This window comes from Pangasianodon hypophthalmus, chromosome 12 (genome assembly GCF_027358585.1).
Source record: "Pangasianodon hypophthalmus isolate fPanHyp1 chromosome 12, fPanHyp1.pri, whole genome shotgun sequence".
Taxonomy (NCBI): Eukaryota; Metazoa; Chordata; class Actinopteri; order Siluriformes; family Pangasiidae; genus Pangasianodon; species Pangasianodon hypophthalmus.
The window spans coordinates 21,952,961-21,975,949 of NC_069721.1; the positions used below are offsets into that span (position 1 = coordinate 21,952,961).

General features: G+C 36.4%; 2 protein-coding genes across 5 annotated transcripts in view; both read left to right on the plus strand.

Annotated features, from left to right (window-relative positions):
• The first annotated feature begins 69 nt into the window (after positions 1 to 69).
• LOC113527221 (alpha-N-acetylgalactosaminide alpha-2,6-sialyltransferase 1) lies at positions 70 to 10,046 on the plus strand. Its single transcript, XM_026914805.3, has 9 exons — positions 70 to 2,659; positions 2,847 to 3,132; positions 3,234 to 3,396; positions 3,676 to 3,844; positions 3,975 to 4,113; positions 7,395 to 7,498; positions 7,698 to 7,781; positions 8,024 to 8,123; positions 8,749 to 10,046. Exons 1-9 carry the CDS (start codon positions 2,565 to 2,567, stop codon positions 8,923 to 8,925), a joined length of 1,317 nt encoding a protein of 438 aa, XP_026770606.3. The 5' UTR covers positions 70 to 2,564; the 3' UTR covers positions 8,926 to 10,046.
• A 1,562-nt stretch (positions 10,047 to 11,608) lies between these two features.
• caskin2 (CASK interacting protein 2) overlaps positions 11,609 to 22,989 on the plus strand; it is a 54,417-nt gene continuing 43,036 nt past the window's right edge. The window contains exons 1-2 of one of the 4 annotated variants that reach the window (XM_026914928.3): positions 11,609 to 11,813; positions 13,279 to 13,621. In XM_026914928.3, coding sequence (XP_026770729.3) covers positions 13,528 to 13,621 — 94 coding nt within the window. In that variant the 5' untranslated portion in view covers positions 11,609 to 11,813; positions 13,279 to 13,527. The remainder of the gene's footprint in view (positions 11,814 to 13,278; positions 13,622 to 22,989) is intronic. The other 3 variants (XM_026914927.3, XM_026914930.3, XM_026914931.3) reach the window with 3 other exon arrangements.

Below are 22,989 nucleotides of genomic sequence, written 5' to 3' on the forward strand. Positions count from 1 at the left end.
TAGAGGCAAAATTACAAAAACTGTGTTACTGTCCAAATACTTATGGACCTGGCTGTGTATATATACACACTCAAACACACACAGTGGGGTCCAAAAGTCTGAGACGACTAGTGACAATGCTTCTGTTTGGCGTTCTTTTTCAATTTAACACAAAGGTTTTCATTACAGTTGATATTATCAGCAATAACTTGAGTGAAAAGTAGAATCTTAGAAATATTTACGTGAATTTCAGAGTTTCTTATTTGGTATTTCCCTGTTTTTGCTTTAATGACAGTGTGCACTCGAGTATGCATGGACTCCACAAGTTTGTGTAAAATCCTACAAAAGTTAACATGATAAACATCACAAATTTGCTTAAGTATAAATAGTGACCTATTGAATATTGAACATATTGAATATTGAGTCAAGATGTTGCACATTTCCTTTTTTTTGTTTTAGAATTTTCAAAATTCTAAAACTTTCAGTTTATTCCCAGTTTTAAATATAAAACATCCCAGATTTTCTGTGTGGTTTTTGGTCCCCACTGTGTGTGTTTGTGTGTGTGTGTGTGTGTGTGTAATAATAATCCTAGGCACCCTGATTTTTTTTAACACAGATTTTGTTATAGATATTTATTTTATGACCTCTGCATAATTGAGACAGTGCAAAAAACATTTTATTATTTAGTAATGTATTGTTACAGAAAAATCTTTGCAAGTCAGTAAAGAAAGTAACATATTGCACAACACACAGGGGTTTTACCTGCAAAAACAGAAGCTAGTGCGACAGTCAAATTCTCCAAAAGAACGTCTCCAAGATATTCTTAAAAACTTATCATCCAATTTCCTGATAGAAAATCACAAAGTCTATCTGAGACTGCCAATGCATTTTTACTGATCAAAGGGTCCTTATAGAAAATATTGACTTTAGAGCTCAGTGACTTTACAGTTGGCAGGATGCCTCGTAGGACACCACCTTTGCCAGAAGTCAGTTTGTGATATTTCTTTCCTGCCCTTGTCAAATACAAGGGCTATTATTGCGAAATGTGGAAAGCAGAGCATTTAGGTGCAATAACAACTCAGCTGTGAAACAGTAGACCATGCAAACACAGAGCAGGACCACTGCATACTGGTCACCTATCCTCTGTTGAAAATCACCTATCCTCTGTTGAAAATCACCTATCCTCTGTTGCATCACTCACTACAGAGATGCAAACTGCCCCTGTCATGAAATGGCCAAGCAGCGGCACACAATGCCAAGAGTGGGCTGGAGTGGCATAAAGCCCGCCGCCACTGAACTCTGGAGCAGTGGAAACATTCTCTGGAATGATGACTCACGCTTGCTTCAGTAACTTTTTAATCTGATGGATGAATCTGGGATTGGCACGCTGCCTACCGGATGCATAGTGCCAAGTTTGGTGGAGAAGCGATAATTGTAATGGCCTAGGGCTGTTTTTCAGCGTTTGTAAGTTCAGGGTTAGTTCTAAGGTGAAAATGTTTTTGCAAATTTGTTAAAAAAAATCAAAAACTGAAATATTTCAGTTAGGTAAGTATTCAGAGCCTTGGGTAAGGCATTCCAAATCAAGCTCATGTGCATCCTGTTTGTCCTAAACGCTGTTTTCCTCCTCCAAGTCCACACCTGAGTGACGAAGGCAAAAGGAAAATGTTTTCATTCACTCTCATTCATACTTACAGCTGTCTATCCTAATCTTTGACTGTATAAACATTTATAAGATTAGATAGCTGTGCTGTATATGGCTGAGGAACTATTAGGCTGCAGAATAAATATTTTCTTTTTAAACCAAACAAAGCCTAGAGTTTGCAGTAGACCTAGGCTAACAGGTATTTTATTGTCATATGTACTCATCTTAAAACAGGTTTAGTCTTGTCAGTTGCAAACAGCCACTAGGAGACTGATGTATGTATGCACGCTCACTATCCACTTTAATAGGAACACCTGTACACCTGTTCAATCAATTGCAAATGCAATTATCCAATCAGCCAGCGCACATTCACATCAAACATCAGAATGAGTCTGATCGTGGCATGGAGGTTGGCCATTAATAAACCCTTAATAAACTGTAAAAATTGTCACTAAAATTGCACTATTATCCCCCTTCATGTCATATCAAGGACTACAAAAACATCTTGCATACTTTGCACAACTACATTGCACTACCTCAGAGCAAAATCTGCACCTCAACCTTGCACCTGCACCTTATTTGTATTTTTTGCACCTTTTTTTTTGTATTGTATTGTATTGTGAATCTCTTGTAATCATTATTCTACATTTCTGTCTCTTAAATTTCTGTCTTGCTTACCCCTTTATTATTTATTTCTGTTCTTATTGTACTGCTGTAGACTGCCTAAGCCTCACAAAAAGCATTTCAACGTACATTGTCACTGACGCTTGTATATATGACAAATAAACTTGAAATTTACATTTATAATAACGTACCGTTACATGTGATTCTTCCAAATTTACTTTGGTGTAGTCCACTCTTGTCAAGGCGGTTTTAAAGTCTCTCAGAATCACACACCCTTATATTCAAACAAGCCTCATGTAGGACAAGGCAATCCTGAACTATGCAGAGCCAAGTGGTTGCTGCTTCGGCATTCCTGTTTTGCTGTGGTTTGTTTTATGTTTTAATTTGGAACAAGATGCCGGAAAAATGGCCTAGGTAGGTTTATGTGTGTGTTTTTGTTAAATTGTGATTTATGCTACTTGTTAGAGCAAGAAATTTGATATTTAGAATAGAAATAGCTCACAGTTATACCAATGATCAGCTAAAGTCAGTGCTTTCATTGCATCTGTACTGTCATGTCAGTGTTACTTTCAGAATAATAAATTTTTTTGCCCTTTTCAAGTTTCCAAGCAGGCAATATTCCTACAAGGGAATCAGATTCATTTTGGAGAAGTGGAGATGAAATCACAGGAAAGTTTATAACCACTACTGGGGCGCCTTCGCTGAATTTGTCCTCAGGAAAAACCACAAAAGGAGCGTCAGAGCATCATGTGCCTTTAAACACATCAGAGCTTAAACATCAGATCAACATAACCCCTATTCCCATCCTCTATATTAAAAATTTCACTAAGCTGCCCAAGTGGGACTTTGAGGATGTTTACATGCAGAGCAGTGAAGCACGACGGCCGGTGTGATTTTCCTTCTCTTACTAGACGGAATCTGTGAGATGGTGCTATGGCTGGTTTACTGCTGACTTGTGATGTGTAACACCATAAATTACTGTGTTTAGGTCTGTTCAAAGTCTCTCCAGAACTCCAAAGATAAAGAGTTTCAGGAGGCCGCGTTGTGGAACATCCAGCTTTGGCTCCACAATGGCCACCTCAATGTGAGTGAGTGGAACCGGCTTGCGCACTTCAACAACCCGTTTGGGTTTATGGAATATACCTATACTGGTGAGTAGTTTGGGTTAAAAAAAAAAAAAAAAAAAGACCTGACGTTTATTTACAGATTCAGACTACGTCCTGGATTACAAACAATGTGGTTTACTATGTAAACATTATATTCATGTGTATTTGCTCTTATTGTGTAATATTGTGTAATATTGTGTAAGTGCTGGATTCTTGAACTTATTTGTTTTCTTAGAGCAAAATCTACACTAAGCTTAATAATAAAAAAACTTCCTTAATTTTCTTCCTTTTTTTTTTTTTTAAATAATTCGAGTTTCTCTAAAGACATCAAAAAGTCAGTCGATTTGATCCCGAAGCCGAAGTACAATCAGCTTTTGCCAGTGCCCAGTGGGTCAGAGGATGGATGTATTCGCTGCGCTGTAGTTGGCACCGGTGGCATTCTCAACGGCTCCAAAATGGGCAAAGAGATCGACTCTCATGATTACGTCTTTCGGTCAGAGAAGTACCTGCAGCTCCTGCCTTTCTTTCTGTGAAATTGTTTGCTACCTGAGAATGGCATTTCAAAGCACGATGATAGTGAGGACTCGTATACTGTGCTGATCTTTAACGTCTGTTTGGAACAGAGTGAATGGAGCAGTCACTAAAGGCTTCGAGGAAGATGTCGGAAATAAAACCTCGGTGTACGTTCACACGGCGTTCTCCTTAAGCCAGTCTGTTATACACCTGGGAAAGTATGGCTTCAAGTACAGTCCACAGGATGAAGTAGGTACCGTTAATGAGTCACAAAAATACAGTTGAGTGCAAAAGTTTGTGCATCCTGTGGTTTCTGGGTGCACACATGTATGTTTGTATGCTATTTATCCATAAATGTATGTTTATTTGCAATTGATCTATAGAAATAAAACAACATATGGCAAAACTGAGCAGAAGAATAGTGTGGTGTGTGGTGGCAGTGTATGACATCTGATAGTTACAACAGATCCGTTAGGACAATAGCAAACATAGGAAGAGACATTAAAATCTTAATATCTTCATTTAAATCTTAAATTTATTTATTTATTTGTCTATATATTTATTTATTTAGCTTAAATGGAAAATTTTGAGTAGATATTTAGATTTTTCATTGTTAACAAGTCGTATTTATTTATTTATTTATTTGCTTACTTACTTACTTACTTACTTACTTAATCATGTAATTATTTATGTTTAAATGCAAACCTTTAAACAGATACATTTTTTTAAATAGTAACATCTGAATATAAAAAACAAACAAATATTTATTAATTAGTTTTTGTTTGCTTGCTTATTAAAATGCATTCTACTGAACATATATCATTTTAATGTTTTTTTCTTAATGTCTTGATCTGCAGTATTTATTTTTTTATTTATTTTTTTACTTAAATGCTTGGATTTCCTCAGCATGGCTTTAAGGTGCACCGCACGCTAGCGACTGAACCTAAATAGGAACTTGTATTTGCTGAATGACACTTACAAACTTTGATGTAATACTGGAACATTGTGACCAAGGCGCTACATACATCGCTTTCAAGGTGCAGTTTTATCCACTCGTCTAAAGTACTGGTGTTTACAAGGCTCTGCTTTTGTCAGACATTATCATAGAAAAAAAACTGGACCTTGTGTGCTTAATAGAAACCTGGCACAAACAGAGTGATGGACTACTCTTTATTCAGATTACTCCCACGGGTTATGGGCTGTTTGATCAAATTTGCCTTGAGAGGAGTATTATGGAGTATTATTAACCCCAGTGTCAGTACCACAGTTTTCTTCTTCTGAGTGCCTCGTTCTGAGTGTCTCTGCCCCCCTCACTACCATCATCACTACAGTCTATAGACCTCCTAAGACTAATAAAGCCCTTTTTGTCTATGTTTGCTGATTTGCTGTCTATGCTGTGCCTCAGGTTTAAAAGGATTCTTATCTCTGGAGACTTTAATATCCATATTGACTCAAAAGACTCTGTGATAACAAAGGACGTTCTGTCTTTATTTGGAGTGTTTTGATTTAATTCAGTTTGTTGGCTGTTCTACATGTAACAGGGGTCACACATCAGACCTTGTTATTGCAAATGGTTCTTTCGTGTCTGAGTTTTCCTCTGCTGATTTAGGTCTTTCTGACCATAATATGGAATTTACCACACACAAATATCTCCTCAAATCGCACTGTAAAATTTCGCAAATGGAAATCCATTGACCTGCCAGATTTTACTAACTTTCTTGCTTCTTCCTTTAGGTGTTTTTCTCCATCAGATACCCTTGATGACAAAAATTTCTCTGTTAAATAATGTTCTCACATCTGGCTTGGATTCCTTTGCTCCTTTGAAATCACGAGCCATTTCCTTTTTGTGTTCTGCTGCTTGGTATAATGACAGTCTGCGCTCAGTGAAGGCAGCTACCTATACTAACTAGTTTATTTAAATCAAGTTTTGTCTCCTTGTATCCTGTAGTCGTGTGTATAATAAATGACTCCCTGTGCACTGGTGTTGTGCCAGCACCATTTAAAATTGCTGCTGTAACTCAAAAAGACTAGCTCTGATTTGGACAACTTTAACAACTTTCGTCCTATATCTAACCTTTCTTTCCTTTCAAAAATCCTAGAACACTATTACACTATATGTAATTCTCAATTACACAATCACATCATTGCTAACAATCTTTCCGAGCCCCTACAATCCAGCTTTTTGGAGTCCTTGCACTGGCTCCCTGTCAGTTTTCGTGTAGATTTTAAAATACAGTATTTGGCTGAGCTTTTAACCCATTACACCCCAAACCGAGATCTCAGCTCCTCCAATTCTGGTCTTTTAATTGTTCCTCAGACTCGTTTGTGTACTATGGGTGATAGCACCTTTTCTTCTTATGCTATAAAGCTGTGTAACTCGCTACCATCTGATCTTAGAGAAGCCCAGTCTGTTAGTATATTTAAATCTTCATTTAAAACTTATTTCTTTAGGACTGCTTTTACTTGATTACTTTGTTTTTGTTTTTTTTTTTTGTTATTTAATTATTATTATTACTATTATTGTTATTAATAATTGAATTGTATTTTATTATTAACTTTTTTGTTTATATACTCCTATGTAAAGTGCCTTGAGAGGCCTTTTCAAAGGCGCTATATAAAATAAGACTTTTTATTATTATTATTATTATTATTAGTAGTAGTAGTAGTAGTAGTAGTAGTAAATGCAAACCACTGAACATATATAATTTGTTTTTTTTAGTATTAACATCTGAATATGCATTATCTATCTATCTATCTATCTATCTATCTATCTATCTATCTAATGTGCATTATCTATCTATCTATCTATCTATCTATCTATCTATCTATTTTTGTTTGTTTGTTTGTTTGTTTGTTTAGGTATTTATTAGATATTAGGTATTTTAGGTATTTTATTTAGGTATTCTTTCTTATCTGAATGCAAACTTTTGAACAGATGTCATTTTAATGTTTTTCAATGTTAACATCTTAATATGGAGCATTTATGTATTTTTGTTTGTTTGTTTGCTTGTTTGTTTAAATGAACAGATATAATTTTTTTCAATGTTAACATCTGAAAACGCACTATGTATGTATGTATTTATTTATTTATTTATTGTTTGTTTGTTTGTTTGCATCCTTGCTTATTTAAATGCTATCTTTTGAGCAGATATTTTAATGTATTCTAGTTTTAGCATCTTAATATGCAGTATTTATTTAGTTGTGTGTTGGTATAAATGCAAACCTTTGAATGATTTTTTTTTTGAAGAAATTCAATATTATATATGAATATGCATTATTTGACAAATTATTTGTTCGCTTGTTTGTGAACATGGAGGAACATGCATGAAATTTAGCAAAATGAATGTCTTCATATAAATCAAACTCATTTTTTTTGTCTTTTTCCTTTTGTACTAGGAGGATGCACACTTTTCACTCAACTGTACACGTTTAAACAAAAGAAAAAGAGCTTAAACGAATGTTTGTGTAAATGTGTTCATGTAATAAATAAAAGATCAATCAAACTAACTGCTTTCCATTTAAACCCATAGGGAATTAAACATGTGATGATTCCAGAGGGTCTTAGAGATTATGAGTGGATTGAGGGCCTCCTGGAGAAAAAGAGGATGACATACGGATCCTATAAAGGTTACAGGTAAGATCTTAGACCCAGTACACTTTGTGTTTCATAAAACCTGGCGGTAATTATTATGAATTTAATATGAAATGTATTATGTAGATTTAATTGACAGTTACTGGTATGAGTACTGAGTGAGTATAGCTGTGAATTTCTGCTGCTGCTTTGGTATCATGAATAACCGTAATGTGTTTCTGATCAACCTTTCCTCACTCAGGCCTCTTACCTTCTACAACGACCGGTTCCAAGAGGATAAATTTTATGTCCTTCATCCAGACTTTCTACGATACATCCGGAACAGGTTTGAAGGGATGAATTTGATGTATTTCTCATGTTTTTGTCCTTTAAACACTTTTAGGAAGAAACCACATAACCCTCAATCTGTGTGTATGTTATTCACATTTGTGTCACTGTAGTAACTTTAGAAGTAACAGTCCTGTATCTGCACTTCCTCTTAAGTGCACTATTAGGTTGAACACAGTTACACTTACTGATGTGGTTGTTATTTTTTTTACATTTTTTTTTATTCTTTTGGGATTTCAGATTCATGCCATCCGAAAATCTGAAGGAATCGTACTGGGCTTTATACAGACCGACCAATGGAGCATTCACATTGTTCTTAGCTCTTCACACCTGTGATATCGTGAGCAAATATCTCAGATTCTTTGTAGTGTGTATTATTAATGCTGAAGCAAAAAAAAAAAAAAAAAGACAACCATTCACTGACAGTAAAAACTGTTTAATGAATTAATAAGAATTAATAATAATAATAAGAACAGAATTAATCAATTAATTAATTAGTTAATTCTATTATTCTCCATTCTTATTCTTCTGTCCAGATTTTTACTTAATTTAAAATGTTATTATTATAAAATAATTATGATTTTTGTTTTTTATATACAATAATGTTTGTTAATATATGACATCATTATTATTACTTCTGAACAGAGCTAAGTAGAAGAATATTAATATTCCTTATAACAGTTATTACAGTTCTTATCATTCTTATTCTTCTTCCTCTTCTATTTATTCTGTATTTATTATATATCGAACTATAGCTGTATACTGATTCTTTATATTATATATCATGTATAATAATAATAATAATAATAATAATAATAATAATAATTGTGTTAATACAATATTAAGATCAATATCTAAGTTTAAATATTATTATTATTATTATTATTATTATTAATATCTTTATATAAATGATATTTTATCCATGGCTGAATGTAGAGCTCACTTCTCTTCTTGTCGTAATTCAGGTGCATGCGTATGGATTCATCACGGCAGACCACAGCAAATACCCCAACTATTACTTTGAAACCACAAAAACTAGGGTTGTTTTTTACCTCAATCATGACTATAACCTGGAGATAAAAACCTGGAAGAAACTGCATGACGCTGGAATCATCACCCTTTACCAAAGACAGGAAAACTAAACCAGACTGTGAATTAATGAACTCTTTTCATTCATACAGTACTGTGCAAAAACTTACGCACATGCAAAAATATGCTGTAGAGCAAAGATGCCTTCAAAAGTAATGAAATGAAAAGTTTCTACATTTAAAATAATACTATAAAGAGCAGTAAACAGTATAAAAATGAAACAAAGTCAATATCTGGTGTGATGATCCTTCGCTTTAAAAAACAATAGTATCTCAGGTACAGTGTGTGCAGTTTTATAAGGAAATGAGCTGGAAGTGTTACTGAGCATCTTGCAGAAGCAGCCACAGTTCTTCTGGAGACTTTGACTGTCGACTCGCTTCTTATTTCTGCAGCGAAACCCAGCAGCCTTCATTATGCTTTTTGTCTGAAAAGTGTCTCTTATGTCATCTGCTGCTTTCTTTACTGACATACAAACATTTTTCTGTAACATTTAATTTTGTGCTGGAAAACTAATGTTTGGAAATCTGAAAAGTTTTTGTACTGAACTGATAATGTAAAAGTTATAGATTACTAAAAAAAAAAAAAGACTTTTCACAGTACTGCACAAGCATTCAGGTAAATGCAACCAGTATCAGGACATCTGGTGTAACTTTATGATCTGTTATTTTTATTTAATATTGTAATATGGCTATGTTATTTATAGATCTAGTGAGTCATGCAAGTTTTGTTCCACAATATGGGCCAGTTTAACATGTTACTTCAGCTGTTTTTTTCCAGTTAAAGACCTAATACTGCTCTTGTATTTTAATGTAATCTAATTAAAATATGTTTTGAAAAAAATCTTCTTCATACTATATGATTTGATCCAAAGTGACTAACAGAATACATCACATTTAAGCATTTTCAGTTACTGTCTGATCTTTTCCTGTTCTGAGTATATATACAATTATTGTATATATTTATTTATGAGAAATCCAAAAGTAAAAAATGACCATGTAAATATAACTATTAAAATAAACTTAAACTTAGTTAAAGCCAGGAACAATGTGAATCTTTCTGCATTTTCTGCTTATTAGACTGAAATTGAGTAATTATGGCTTTCTGCCAGCAGGTGGCGCTTTCAGATCATAGCATCTGAATTGTTTTTTGTTTTTTTTTGGCAGATAATACAGGATGTGTGGAAGCATGCAAATGAGTATGACCTGAGGCAGACATCTGTCTAGGCAAATAATGAACTTGACTATTTGCTTTTATATATATATATATATGTCATGGTGGATTCATGCAGCCATTGTAAGATGAGAAAACTGTGTCCATAAAGAGAAGCACACAGTCAGTAAGATACGCTGTGGCATTCAAATGATACTTGATTGGCACTAAGGGGTCCAGTGTGTACCTAGAAACCATTCCCCATACCATTACACTACCTCCACCAGCCTGAACTATTAACACAAGTTAATACATGCCAAATTCTGATCCCACCATATGCATCAGCAGAAATCGAGATTCTTCAGACCAGGAGACGTTTTTCCAATCTTCAGCTGTCCAGTTTTGGTTCATTTCTGACCACTGTCCACTCGAATCCCGTTTTTGGTTGACAGGAGGAGTGGAATCCACTGTAGAATCCTTCTGCTGTTGTAGCCCACATGCCTCAAGGTTTGATGTGTTGTCATTCTGAGATGCTTTTCTGCTCACCACAGTTGCAAAGAGTGGTTATTTGAGTTCCTGTCAGCTTGAGCCAGTGTGGCTGTGCTCCTCTGACCTCTCTCATCTACAAGGCGTTCCCGCTAACAAAACTGCAGTTCGTTGGATTGTTGTTGTTGTTGTTGCTGTTTTTGTTTCTCGCACTGTTCTGTGTAAAATACCAGTTTCTGAAATACTCCAACCAGCTCATCTGCCACCAACGACCATGCCACGGTTAAAGTCACAGAGATCACACTTTGTCTTCATTCTGATGTTTGATGTGAACTTTATCTGAAGTTCTTCACCTGTATCTGCATGATTGTATGCATTACATGTCTGCCACATGATTGGCTGATTAGATTGTATCCATTACACGTCTGCCACATGATTGGCTGATTAGATTGTATGCATTACACGTCTGTCACATGATTGGCTGATTAGATTGTATGCATTAAACTTCTGCCACATGATTGGCTGATTAGATTGTATCCATTACATGTCTGCCACATGATTGGCTGATTAAATTGTATGCATTAAACTTCTGCCACATGATTGGTTGATTAGATTGTATGCATTAAACCTCTGCCACATGATTGGCTGATTAGATTGTATGCATTACACTTGTGCCACATGATTGGCTGATTAGATTGTATGTATTACACTTCTGTCACATGATTGGCTAATTAGATTGTATGTATTACACTTCTGTCACATGATTGGCTGATTAGGTTGTATGTATTACACTTCTGCCATATGATTGGCTAATCAGATAACTGCCTGAATGAGCAGGTGTACAGGTGTTCCTAATAAAGTGGATAGTGCGTACCCATGACCATGATAAACTGCGTACTGAAGATGAATGAATGAATGAATCAGGATCTCAGAAGTATAATGTAATAGAATAGTGATGAATTCATTTCTCTCTGTTGTTAGTGCAGCAGGTTGTGGTTTAGGACTTAGCTTCAGTTTCTGATGTCTGCAGTCTTCAGGTTTAAGAGCTTGTTTCTGTGCAGACTTGTGTTTGGAGTTGCAGGAGAATTTATTTGTGGGCGGAGCCAAGCGGCAGGCACGAGCGCGCGCTTCTGGGCTGACTCGCGAGCGCTCGGTGGAGTGTCAAACACGTTCACGCGCTACCGGAATCCGCTTCCGTCTTCTGTATGAGGAAAGACAAGGCTGAGATCACGAGACTGGATTAATGCCGTATTATTATTATTATCATTATTATTCTGCTTTGTGCTTATAAGACTGCGTTAACTTGGTGAGTTCACTGTCGGTAAACACCCTGTGTGTGTGTGTGTGTGTGTGTGTGTGTATATGAGCGTGTGTGAGTGTGTGTGTGTATATGAGCGTGTGTGAGTGTGTGTGTGTGTGTGAGTGTGTGTGTGTAAGTGTAAGTATGATTATATCTAGCCCGGAATGAACACCTAGTAAGTTTGTTAGTGTTCAGATCTCTTAGGTGATGTTTTAATACTATCTTTTCAATTTAAAACAAATCATTTGTTGTTATTGTCTTTAGAGAAAAGTCACATAAACATCAGGTGTGAAAGTTACACACGTGGCTTCAATTTCACAGATCTTTCCTTTGCATGTAGTGTTTTTATTTTTCCACATGTGATTTTTCACGTGTATTTTGTGTTTTTATTTTTCACACGTTAATTTTTCTGTTATTTTCACGTTTTTTTCTCTCTCATAATTCTTTTAATTTCATTTTCATTTTTCACATGCATGTTGTGTGTTTTTTTAAAATTTCACATATGGTTTTCTCACGTGATTTATTTATTTTTACATTAATTTTCTCTCATGATTCATTGCATTTCATGTTCATTTTCACATGTACATTGTGTTTTTTATTTTCACAAGTGATTTTCTCACGTGATTTATTTATTTTCACATGTTCAGTTTTTTCATGTGATTTTTTTCATGATTCATTTATTTTCACAGTAATTTTCTATGCTACATGTTTTTATTTTTCTCATTCTTTTCTCCCATGATTAATTTCATTTCACATTTTTCATGATGATTGAAATGATTTCATTTTTCACGTCATCTCACACGTAGAGTTCTTTTCACATGCCATTGCATATTGTTTACATGATGTCAACGTGTGTTTACTCGAATTCAAGTGCAATTTAAGAGTAATATCATCATCTTGTACATGAAATGCACTTTCCCAGTATTACAGAAACTTAGGAACACAAAGTGGTGCTGATAACTTATTAACTTCAGATGGACTTTTGTCAGATTTCTCCCAGGTTAATGAATTGGTCATGTGATAGCTAAGAAAAGAGCTCATAGATAATGCTTTTCTCAGCAAGCTACATACACTAGAATCCAATTTGAAACAGCTTGAGCTTATAACTGAACCCTGATGAATCTCATGAGACTCCTTACAACTGGTTCTCATTTCAAACACTCAATCAAACGCTCCCAAATGCAGAGTAATGTTTTCTAAAGCTGAGGTTATTGATCCTGTCCTTAGGGACCTCCACCCAGACCTGCTTTTTGTCCTGAACTTGCTAATGAAAGGCCACAGAGCTCTCACTTACCTTTCTGAGGTGTGTTTGGGCTTGAACAGCAGAAAATAGTAGACTGGCTGTGAGTCCTGGATCTCCAACCCTTTTCCCGGAGGGCTACTTTACTCAGATTTGAGTTCTCTAATGTTAGAAAAAAGTTGGAGATTGCAGTTTTGACGGCTCACATTGTTTATTATTTTTTTCTTACAGGATCTTCAGCAAGTTTCAGGATAAAGGATGGTACTTACTACAGATAAACAGGATGGATGAAGCTGAGGCTCTTGCTTATGATGTTTAATACGTCTGAATAAGAAGAACCAGACCATACAGATTGCCTCTGTTAAAGGAATTAACAGCTAACGTGATGTTTGGAAAGCAAAGAGATGCAGCATGTTGTGGAGAAACGAGATTACGCCTGTCTGAAGTGAGACTATAACTCGTCAGGGTTGGACAGCAGCCATGGGGAAAGAGCAGGACCTCCTGTTGGCTGTGAAGAATGGAGATCTTCTCGCTGCTCATAAACTCCTTGCCAAGATCAAGGCCAACCGAAATAGTAAGTGAGTGATAGCTCAGAAGCTGTGTTTTTGAAGGGAAGTCTTAAACCATTTTATCTGATTAGTGTGATTAGTGTGTATCGATCTTTTCTCTCATTTGAGTTTATGTGTGCAGCATAATGAAGAAAAAGGCATTCACAGAAAACTGTTATCTTGAATTTTGACTCAAATTACCACTATGTGATGATTCAAGTTTATAGTGTTGGTCTTTATTCCTTTACACGGCAAGAACTGTAGTTGCGAAGCTAGCGAAATCATTTCTCATACACTTCGGATGATGATCTCATTCATCACTTTAGATCTTCTCGCATTAATTTAGCTTATACCACAGAGCTGTTGAATTATCATTTCTGGTTAAATGGGTGTTGGGTTTAAGAGGTCTAAAGCTTAAACCTAAAGTTGGGTTTAAGATGCCTAAAGGTGGTGTTCAGTGTTCATCTACTGCCCCGGCTGGAAGCTGTACTTTATCGTCACTAGCCAGATTTTGGCTGTGTGGCCTGGAAGCCAAATAAGATCAGCAAAAACCGGAGCAGATGGTCGATGAACTCTGCTAATTAGTTTATCTGATGGTTAGTCACACACTTCACCTTCACTTTGGATGCTGCCCAGGTGATATTTCTGCGAAGGATGCAACAAAACAGTAATTACTTAATGATTAAATGCCAACAACCTGCAGGACATGCCATATACCCTCAAGGGGTCTTTGTATTGTTTAGGATTTTTAACTTAATGTGGTTCTACTTGGACAGTTTTCACTGGATTTAACAATAATGCACCAATAAGAGTTAAGGAACAAATCAGATTTGCACCACAAAAGTAAATTATATGTAAATTTATGCATTTCTCATATCCAAGAACTATTCTATGGAAAGAAATGCATGAAAGAGACCATTTCAGACTTGACAAATTAAAGGCTAAATAAACATAGAATTAGTTTATAACAATCTCATTATATAACATCTTGAATATAGACAAATGTGTTTATTATTAATGAGATTGTTATAAACTAATTCTATGATTATTTAGCCTTTAATTTGTCAAGTCAGAAATGGTCTCTTTCATGCATTTCTTTCCATAGAATAGTTCTTGGATATGAGAAATGCATAATTTTCCTTTTGTCACCTACTTTTAAGCATGTAATTTGTTTTGCAATGTAACTGAGCTCCTGTCACAGTTTTACTGCACCAGCAAGAACTGTCACACCAAAAATGATTTAAAAAAATACATTAAAATCTGAGAGCCTTTCAGCAAAATGCTGTATCTGAATAGCACCTAAAATGCAGAACTATATTATCATTGCCATTATTGCATGGCTGTTAAATTGAGTAGGGACAGACTTGATGAATTAGATCATTAGATCATTATTCATCATTATATATAAATAGGTACTTAATTGATCCAATTAACCAATGAACACACCATACCAAATATATTACAGAATCTTAGAATGCTTGTAGTGCTATATGAAGTAATGTCTCAAAAATTGATACAACTGATTGATAATACAATTGATACAAAAATTGAAAATGAAACCTCTTTGCTTACAGTTGAACCACTGAATAAGAGTTCATAAAGCATAATTTAGGTTTTACTGCATATAGTAGCCTACCCATGGGCTTTAATATGTTTTCTTTTGGGAACTACAATGCATGGCCAAAAGTTTGTGAACACTTGACCATCACACTCATATGTGTTTGTTGAACATCTCATTCCAGATTTATTCCTCCTTTGCTGTTATAATAAGCTCCACTCTTTGGGAAAGGCTTTCCACTAGATTTTGGAGCGTGGTTGTGGGGATTTGTGATCATTCAGCTACAAGAACATTAGCGAGATCAAGTACTGATGTTGGGTGAGGAGGTCTGGGGTGCAGTCGGTGTTCTAGTTCATCCCAGAGGTGTTCAGTGGGGTTGAGGTCAGGGCTCTGTGCGGGACAGTTGAGTTCTTCCACACCAACCTTCACACACCATGTCTTCATGGAGCTTGCTTTGTGTGCATTGTCATGCTGGAACAGGTTTGGGCCTCTCAGTTCCAGTGAAAGGAAATTGTAATGCTACAGCATACAAAGACTTTCTATACAATTGTGTGCTTCCAACTTTGTGGCAACAGTTTGGGGAAGAACCACATATGGATGTGATGGTCAAGTGTCCACACACCTTTGGCTATATAGTGTAATATCCTACTGATGACTCTTGTGAACCAGAATGCTAACTTCACTCATTATATGGCTTTGCTTAAAACTGACATTTTTATAAACCATATATCACAAGGTGGACAGAAGGCATATTTAGCTGCTGTTTCATTTTGTGAATAGATATCACTCTGTCATTCCCATGCATATTCTTCTTCTGAAGATTAGAAACAGATTTTTAAAAAATCACCTGCCAAAATATCCTGTTTTCATTCACTGGTTCAAATAATTTAACAGTAGCCAAATCCCCTTTGTTGATTACTGTATTTTATCAACATGTAGTAATTTATAACAGTCTTGGTATTTGAAGTCGCTTTTTTTGGTTACAGAGTCTTTAATGGGTAAATCTCAAATCTCACCCACTGTAATATCAAATTCACTCTGACTTCCACAATGAACTCTTATTGGAAAATTAGACAAATTCATTTACAATCTCGGGACAGCCCATATTGCAGTCTGTCAGATTAATTTACAGAGGAAGGAATTACGACTACAGTAAAATGAGCTAATTGTGCTTACTTTGCTTGTTCTGGCTTGTTCTTGCCACCTAACATATTAGCACACCAGTGTTTTACTGGGCTTAAAGGATCAGCAACGTTGGATCAAAGCCACTTTATCTGTATGCAGAAATGACTGCCTCAATTAGGAGCAGGCTGTTCATGCGAGTGTGTAGAGTTTTTAATCCTGATCCCATTCCTTTCAGACCAGATGGACAAGCCACTAAGGAATCTCCTAAGTGAGTCACTCCAGGGCTTTGTTTCAGTACTGCCTTTAACACTGCGTTATCAACTTCCCCTTTCCATTTACCCTTGGGAGAAATCCCTATCACGTTGTGTCAACATAAGTGTAGAGTTCAGGAGCGGAAATTTGCCAAAAAAGCATTGTTTATGAATGTAAACAGGAACAGCCATCTATTTAACATGCACATTTGCAACATTTATTTAGGCTAGTCTTGCAAGCCAGATGTCTGGGATCTGTAGATGTACATTTTTACAATAAACACAGCCAATAATGACCTGCTTTCATAGAAAGAGACAATTTGAGTGACAGAGCAGATGACTAACCACAAGGTTTTACAACTTGCTCTGAAAATGTCATTGTGCCTTTCAGTGTTTCCAGCTGAAGATTGTCTCACAGAATGATGTATGCACAGAAATGAGAGAAGCAAATAAGATTTCAACCTATAAGATTCTGAAGCTTGTGGACAGAAAAGTGCAAAAAAGGTTTCAGATGCTCTGTGAGAGTCTGAGGCTGCGGTTATATTTTGGCAGTTAGTAAGATCACTGATTGGCAAGCTAGATACTTAGCAAATCAGCTAGACAGCGTAGCTGAAATGATGGTACAAAAGAAATTTACAATTGCCAATGAAATGGCTTCAATTGCTTAAGCACATTCTGAATGAAAAAACTGCTCCCACTCTTACAGGTCCTTAGGGGAAGAGAACAAAACTGTTTTAAAAATTGTATTGACAAAGCATACCTGTGTGAGCTGTAGCAAAAATATTCACGCAACTCGTGTATCATTTGAAACTATGAGAACATTGGAATCATTTGTATCAGCAGATTATTGTTTAAAAATGTATCAGCATTGCACCAATGCATAGATGATATTTGACGATGCCTTTAATGTACTCTGAAAAATCAGATTATCTACATTTGTCACACTAATGCATGTGGATGTGTATTTTATACAACTTCCTTTTATACATCTACAGTGGATCTATATTTTATTTATTATTTTATTTTTATTTGTGTGTATCAGCATCAATATTGCCATTAGGAGATATGTACAGTACATTACAAATATTACACATTCAAATTCCCATATCACTGCATCTCAATTTAAAAGTCTGTTTTTGAATATTCATTGCTTTGCATTCATGCACTGATGATAAAAAGTTACAGTTTTAGACACAACGCGTGTAGGCATGCATATATTTTCAGGTTGGCCTCATTTCAGATCCGTGCTGTCTTATTAAAGACAGGAATATGAGCATCAGTGCACCTTGTAGGCTGATTTAACTCAGGATAACTGCATAGACCTTCTCTGCGTATCATTTCTCAGTGGTGTTATCATAGAACTGTGTTATTTGGTGTATGATTGGAGTCTTGTGGGAATAGCAGCGTTGCCGTAATGAATATCTGCATGAAGTTGCTTTTGTTGTTGCCCTGCTCTATAGCTTTGATCCTCGTCAGGCTTTTAGCTTTATTTTTCTCCTGTGTTATTGCAAATGATGCACTGAATAGAGGCTCTACGGCATCTATACGCATCCTCTTATTGTGTGTGTTATGCAACCAGGTGAACATAAGTAGGCCAGGAAAAAAACAATGAACGAAAACAGAGAAAGTGCTCACAGACATATAGTCTAAAGCTCATATTAATCATCCAAATCACCCAAGTACGGAACTGTGTATTGTGTCTGTAATGTGTTAAATAAGCAGAGCAAACATCAAAAGTGACAGCTAGCTTATGAATGCAGAATACCGAGTTTTGCATAAGTGTTCACCTCCTTTGAACTTTTCCACGCTTTGTAATGGCTGGACCTGGAATAGAAATGGACTTTAGTGGGATTATATGTGACGAATCTACACAAAATTAACTAATGTGTGGAAGGAAATCAATATTGTTTGCAAAATATTTACAAATATATCATAATTATTTGTATGGCATCCACTTAGAATAAATCCACCTGTTCCTGGAAGGCCCCAGCATTTGTTAGAGAACATACCTAAACATATAGCAACAAGAAGAAGTCCAGGACATCAAAACAAGTCCAGGACAAAGCCATGGAAAAGTATCACTCAGGGTTTGGTTATAAAAAATATGCTAAACTTTGAAAATTGGGCAGAGTGCCATTAAATCCATCATTAAAAAATGGAAAGAATATGGCACAACCACTATTCTGCTTAGAAGAGGCTGTCCACCAAAGATTGGTGACCAGGTAGAGAGGGCATTAGTCAGAGAAGCAACCAGGAGGCCAAGGGTACCTCTGAATGGGCTGGAGAGATTCACAGCTCAGATGCTGATCACAGGACAATCATAGTCTGAACTCTGTAAAAGCTGGGCTGACAAGAAGAGAAAAAAGTCATATGAGTTTGCCAAAAAGCATGGTGGAGACTCAGCAAACATGCAGATAAAGATGAAACATGTTCACTCGTCGGATGAGACCAGAATTTAATTTAATAAAACTATGTGCTTGACAGAAACCTAACACTGAGAATACTATTCAAACAGTGAAGCATAGTGGTGGTAGCATTTTATGTAAATGCTTTTCATTAGCATGGAATGGGAAAATAGTCAGGGTTGGTCAGAGCATTACTAGAAGAAAACCTGTTCCAGTCTGCACCTTCCAATAGAACAACAACCCTAAGCATACTGCCAAAGCTACACTGGAGTGGTTCAAAACCAAGAACTTGATGTGTTAAAATTGACCAGTCAAAGCCCAAACCACAAGCTGAATTTTTATTCCATGTCCAATTCCATGTTGCAACACTACAAAAAGAAAAGGGGTGGGGGGTGAATACTTATGCAAGATACTTTAGACTAATAAAACTGTAGCTTTGCGTTTTCTGTAATGTCACTAAACTCTTACCTCTCCATTTCTTTTCTAGCCATCACAATGCAGCAAAGGGGCTTATCTTTTTCTTTCTAGATCACTTTTTCTTGGTTTTTTCCTTCTTTCCAGCCATGTGTGCTGTTCATTCCTTTCACTTCCTGCTGCGACCATACCACGTCAGAGGATTGGTTATGGCTAGTTAGCTGTGTTTACATAGCCTGTGAGCTTCATACATCACTATGGCCATTACGCATATACTCCATCTGGGCCTGGCAGAACAAACATCTCGCCATCCTGTGCTGAAATACAGGAGGTGGGGAAGGTTCAGCAATTCACAACAAGTTCATAAAAAGATTAATTACTCCGTGTCTGCAGCAACCCACAACATTATATGCTGACACAAACAATAGGCCACATGTCTATTCTAAGAACACAGTCAGCCATGGCAAGAACACACATACTCACATTATTTAATGCATATTTATTTAACACATACTCCTTTGCTGGTGCAGATTAACATCTTTTCACATCCAAACTTATCATATTCATGTGTTAAGTGCATCTATTTACAGATACACACAGTTTTCAGTCCAAATACTTTCTGCTTTTAAAGTAGGTCAACATTACAGTACATTACTGTTTTTGTTGTTGGTGGTGTAAATGACTTAATACAGTTGCTTTAAATCACAACAAAAAATAAATAAATAAATAAATAAGGCTTTTAGTTTCCGCTCAAGGAATGCTTTCCATCATGGTCCAGATGGCTTGGTTAAGAAATCTATTGTTTTAGACTGGGGAAAGAATAATAGCCCTTTCCTGTTTTGCTGGGGATAATGTCATTGTGAAAACACTGTTAAAGCCCACGGATGGACAATGTCATCCCCCACAGTCCCCCTTTTCAAAGTCTTCTGACTATGTCTTTATAAACAAAAAGTGGTCTAGTGTCTGATTATTCTCAGCTCCTGCTTCACATCATCATGTCCTCTTACAGGTAATGATCAGTTAATAGTCAGACCAAAGAAGCTTAAAATGGTTCAGATGTTTCTTTGGTAGCGAATGTTAATCTCACTACCAGAGAAACATTCGTACTGTAACAAATGCAAATAACATTCCTACAGTTATTTGCAAATTGTCACAACCGTATCGGAAAGTTATGCAGTGTGAAGTGATTGATGGGCAAAGGAAGGAAGTGAAGATTTCAACCCAGCCACAGGAGTAGGAGTCAACTTTGAGAAGGTCTAGCTACATAAAATTCCTAGCTTACAAACTTCCGCATAAGTAGCTAGCATGACTGAATTGAGACCACACTCATCTTTTAGTGGTAGTGATTAGTTTTTGACTATAAATAAGACAGTTTAGAGTGTTTTTTTCACATTACCACATTTAACTAACTCCACAAACTCTGAACAGATGAGACACATTGATTTTGAATATGAAACAAATAAATGTGAGTTTGCCTCCTTTTTTTTTTAATAAGGTAACTGATAAGCCATATGTATTTTTCACCTTGGGAGTGGGCTGGTTTGGGGAAGCAGGAGGTTTACCTTTCAGCAGCAGAGGGGTGTAAAAATGATAAACTCCTCCTTTAAATCTCAGTGTGGATTGGAATCTAGCTCACTTGTAAGTTCCTTTGGTTGCTATTCTTGTGTTTTAAGTAGGAAGTGTGAGAGATGAAGTGAGTTGCAGTATTTATTGAGACAGTTTAATCACACAGCCACACATCCTCATGGATTTAGTCGCTGCTCTGGGCAGTAAGCCAGCGCTGACACTCAGCTGGCTATGTATGGATAAGGAATTACTCTCTGCCTCACTTCATACTCCAACCTGCAGATGTGGAATCCAAACCAGCTTCTCAGTGTCTCATGCTGTAAAGTAGCTCAGTGGTTATAGTTGTGCATTAGTGAATGGAAGATCAAATCTCAGGACTGCCACCGTGCTGCACTTGGGTGTTTGAGCAAGAACCCTAAAGCTTTCGGTGTATTGACATGGTGAAAGAAAAAGAATCGCCGCCTAACACTCAGTCATTGGTTTACTCAAAAAGAACTTGGTGTACATCCTTCTAGGACGTTTTGCTCCACTATGGCATACAAAATAGTTTTAAAGTGTTGGGAGTAAAATTGTCAGATCCAAGGATTTTCTGCAGATTACTTTTGAGCTGCTGCTGCAGTGTTTCAAACCTGACCCCCCTGCAGGTGACTAACTGACTAATTAAATCGCTAATGAGCTAACTGGGTGACTGACTAATTTACTGATTAAATGGCTAATTAACTAACTGGTTAACTAACTAGTGACTAACTGAGTGACAAACTCACTAACTAACGAACTAACTAACTAACTAAATAATCAACTTGTTGACTGACTAGATACAGTCATGGGAAAAAGAAAGTACACCCTCTTTCAATTCTATGTTATATGTGGTCCTCACCAACTTCTATAAACAAACAAATAACCTCAGGTGACAAAAAACAGACAGCAGATTTCAATATGTAGTCATTTTTTTCCAAAGAGTAAACCGACATTCAGAAACGAGGTGGGGAAAAAAAAGTACACCCTGTAATTCATTAACATAGCTCCACCTTTAGCAATAATAACTTGAAGGAAACATTTGCTGTTGGAGTTGATCAGTCTCTCACATCGTTCTGAAGAAATTTTGGCCCACTATGGAAGTTTGTAGAAGTTGATGAGGGCCACACAATTGGTATTTAGGCCTTGATAAATAAAAATGTAGAATTGAAGGAGGATGTACTTTCTTTTTCGCATGACTAACTAACTAACTAACTAACTGATGGGCTGACTGACTACCTGACAGATTAAATGGATAATTAACTATCTAACTGACTGGCTGACTAATTTACTGATTAAATGAATTGCTAACTAACTAACTAAATGACTGACTAACTGACTGAAAGACTAACTAACTAACTAACTATTTTACTGACTAACTAACAATATTAACTATTTGACTAACTAACTAACTCCTGTAGCACTGACTTGTATGTGTTTGCATAGAGCCCATAGCATAGTGTAGGGCTGTTGAATTCCATGTGTTAAATTCACCCTGTCCTTTCCCACTATTTATCTTTGCATGTTGTAGATACAGGAGAGTGTTTAGGCATCACCAGGGTATTTAACACCACTACAATAGGAAGTAAATGAGTCCGTATTAGGTTTAGGTCACATCATCATCATTATGCTCATTGTATGTGCTTTTCTGTACCAAGTGAACTTTGTTAATTGACTGCGGCCCATTTCATAAGGAGATGCCCACATACGATACAGCACACCATCCAGAGAGAAAAGACCACTGTTGATTGATACAAAGACTGTTTGTGTTAAAGTGTGTGTGTGTGTGTGTGTGTGTGTGTGTGTGTGTGTGTGTATGTAAAGGAGATAAAGAGAGACAGAGATACGGGGTGGGTGAGAAATGTCTGGAATGTTGGATCATGTTGAAACTTGAGCTTTAAAAAAAGGCCCACAGCAGCCATTTCAGTGCCATGTCTTTTCCATCCTCTGTTGTAATTTGTAAAGTTCAGGCGGGCGTCTGTAGATGGAGTGCCCACTGCCCGCTGGCCATGGCATGCAGATGTATAGGGAGCCTCTGTCACAGCACAACAGGCTCTGTG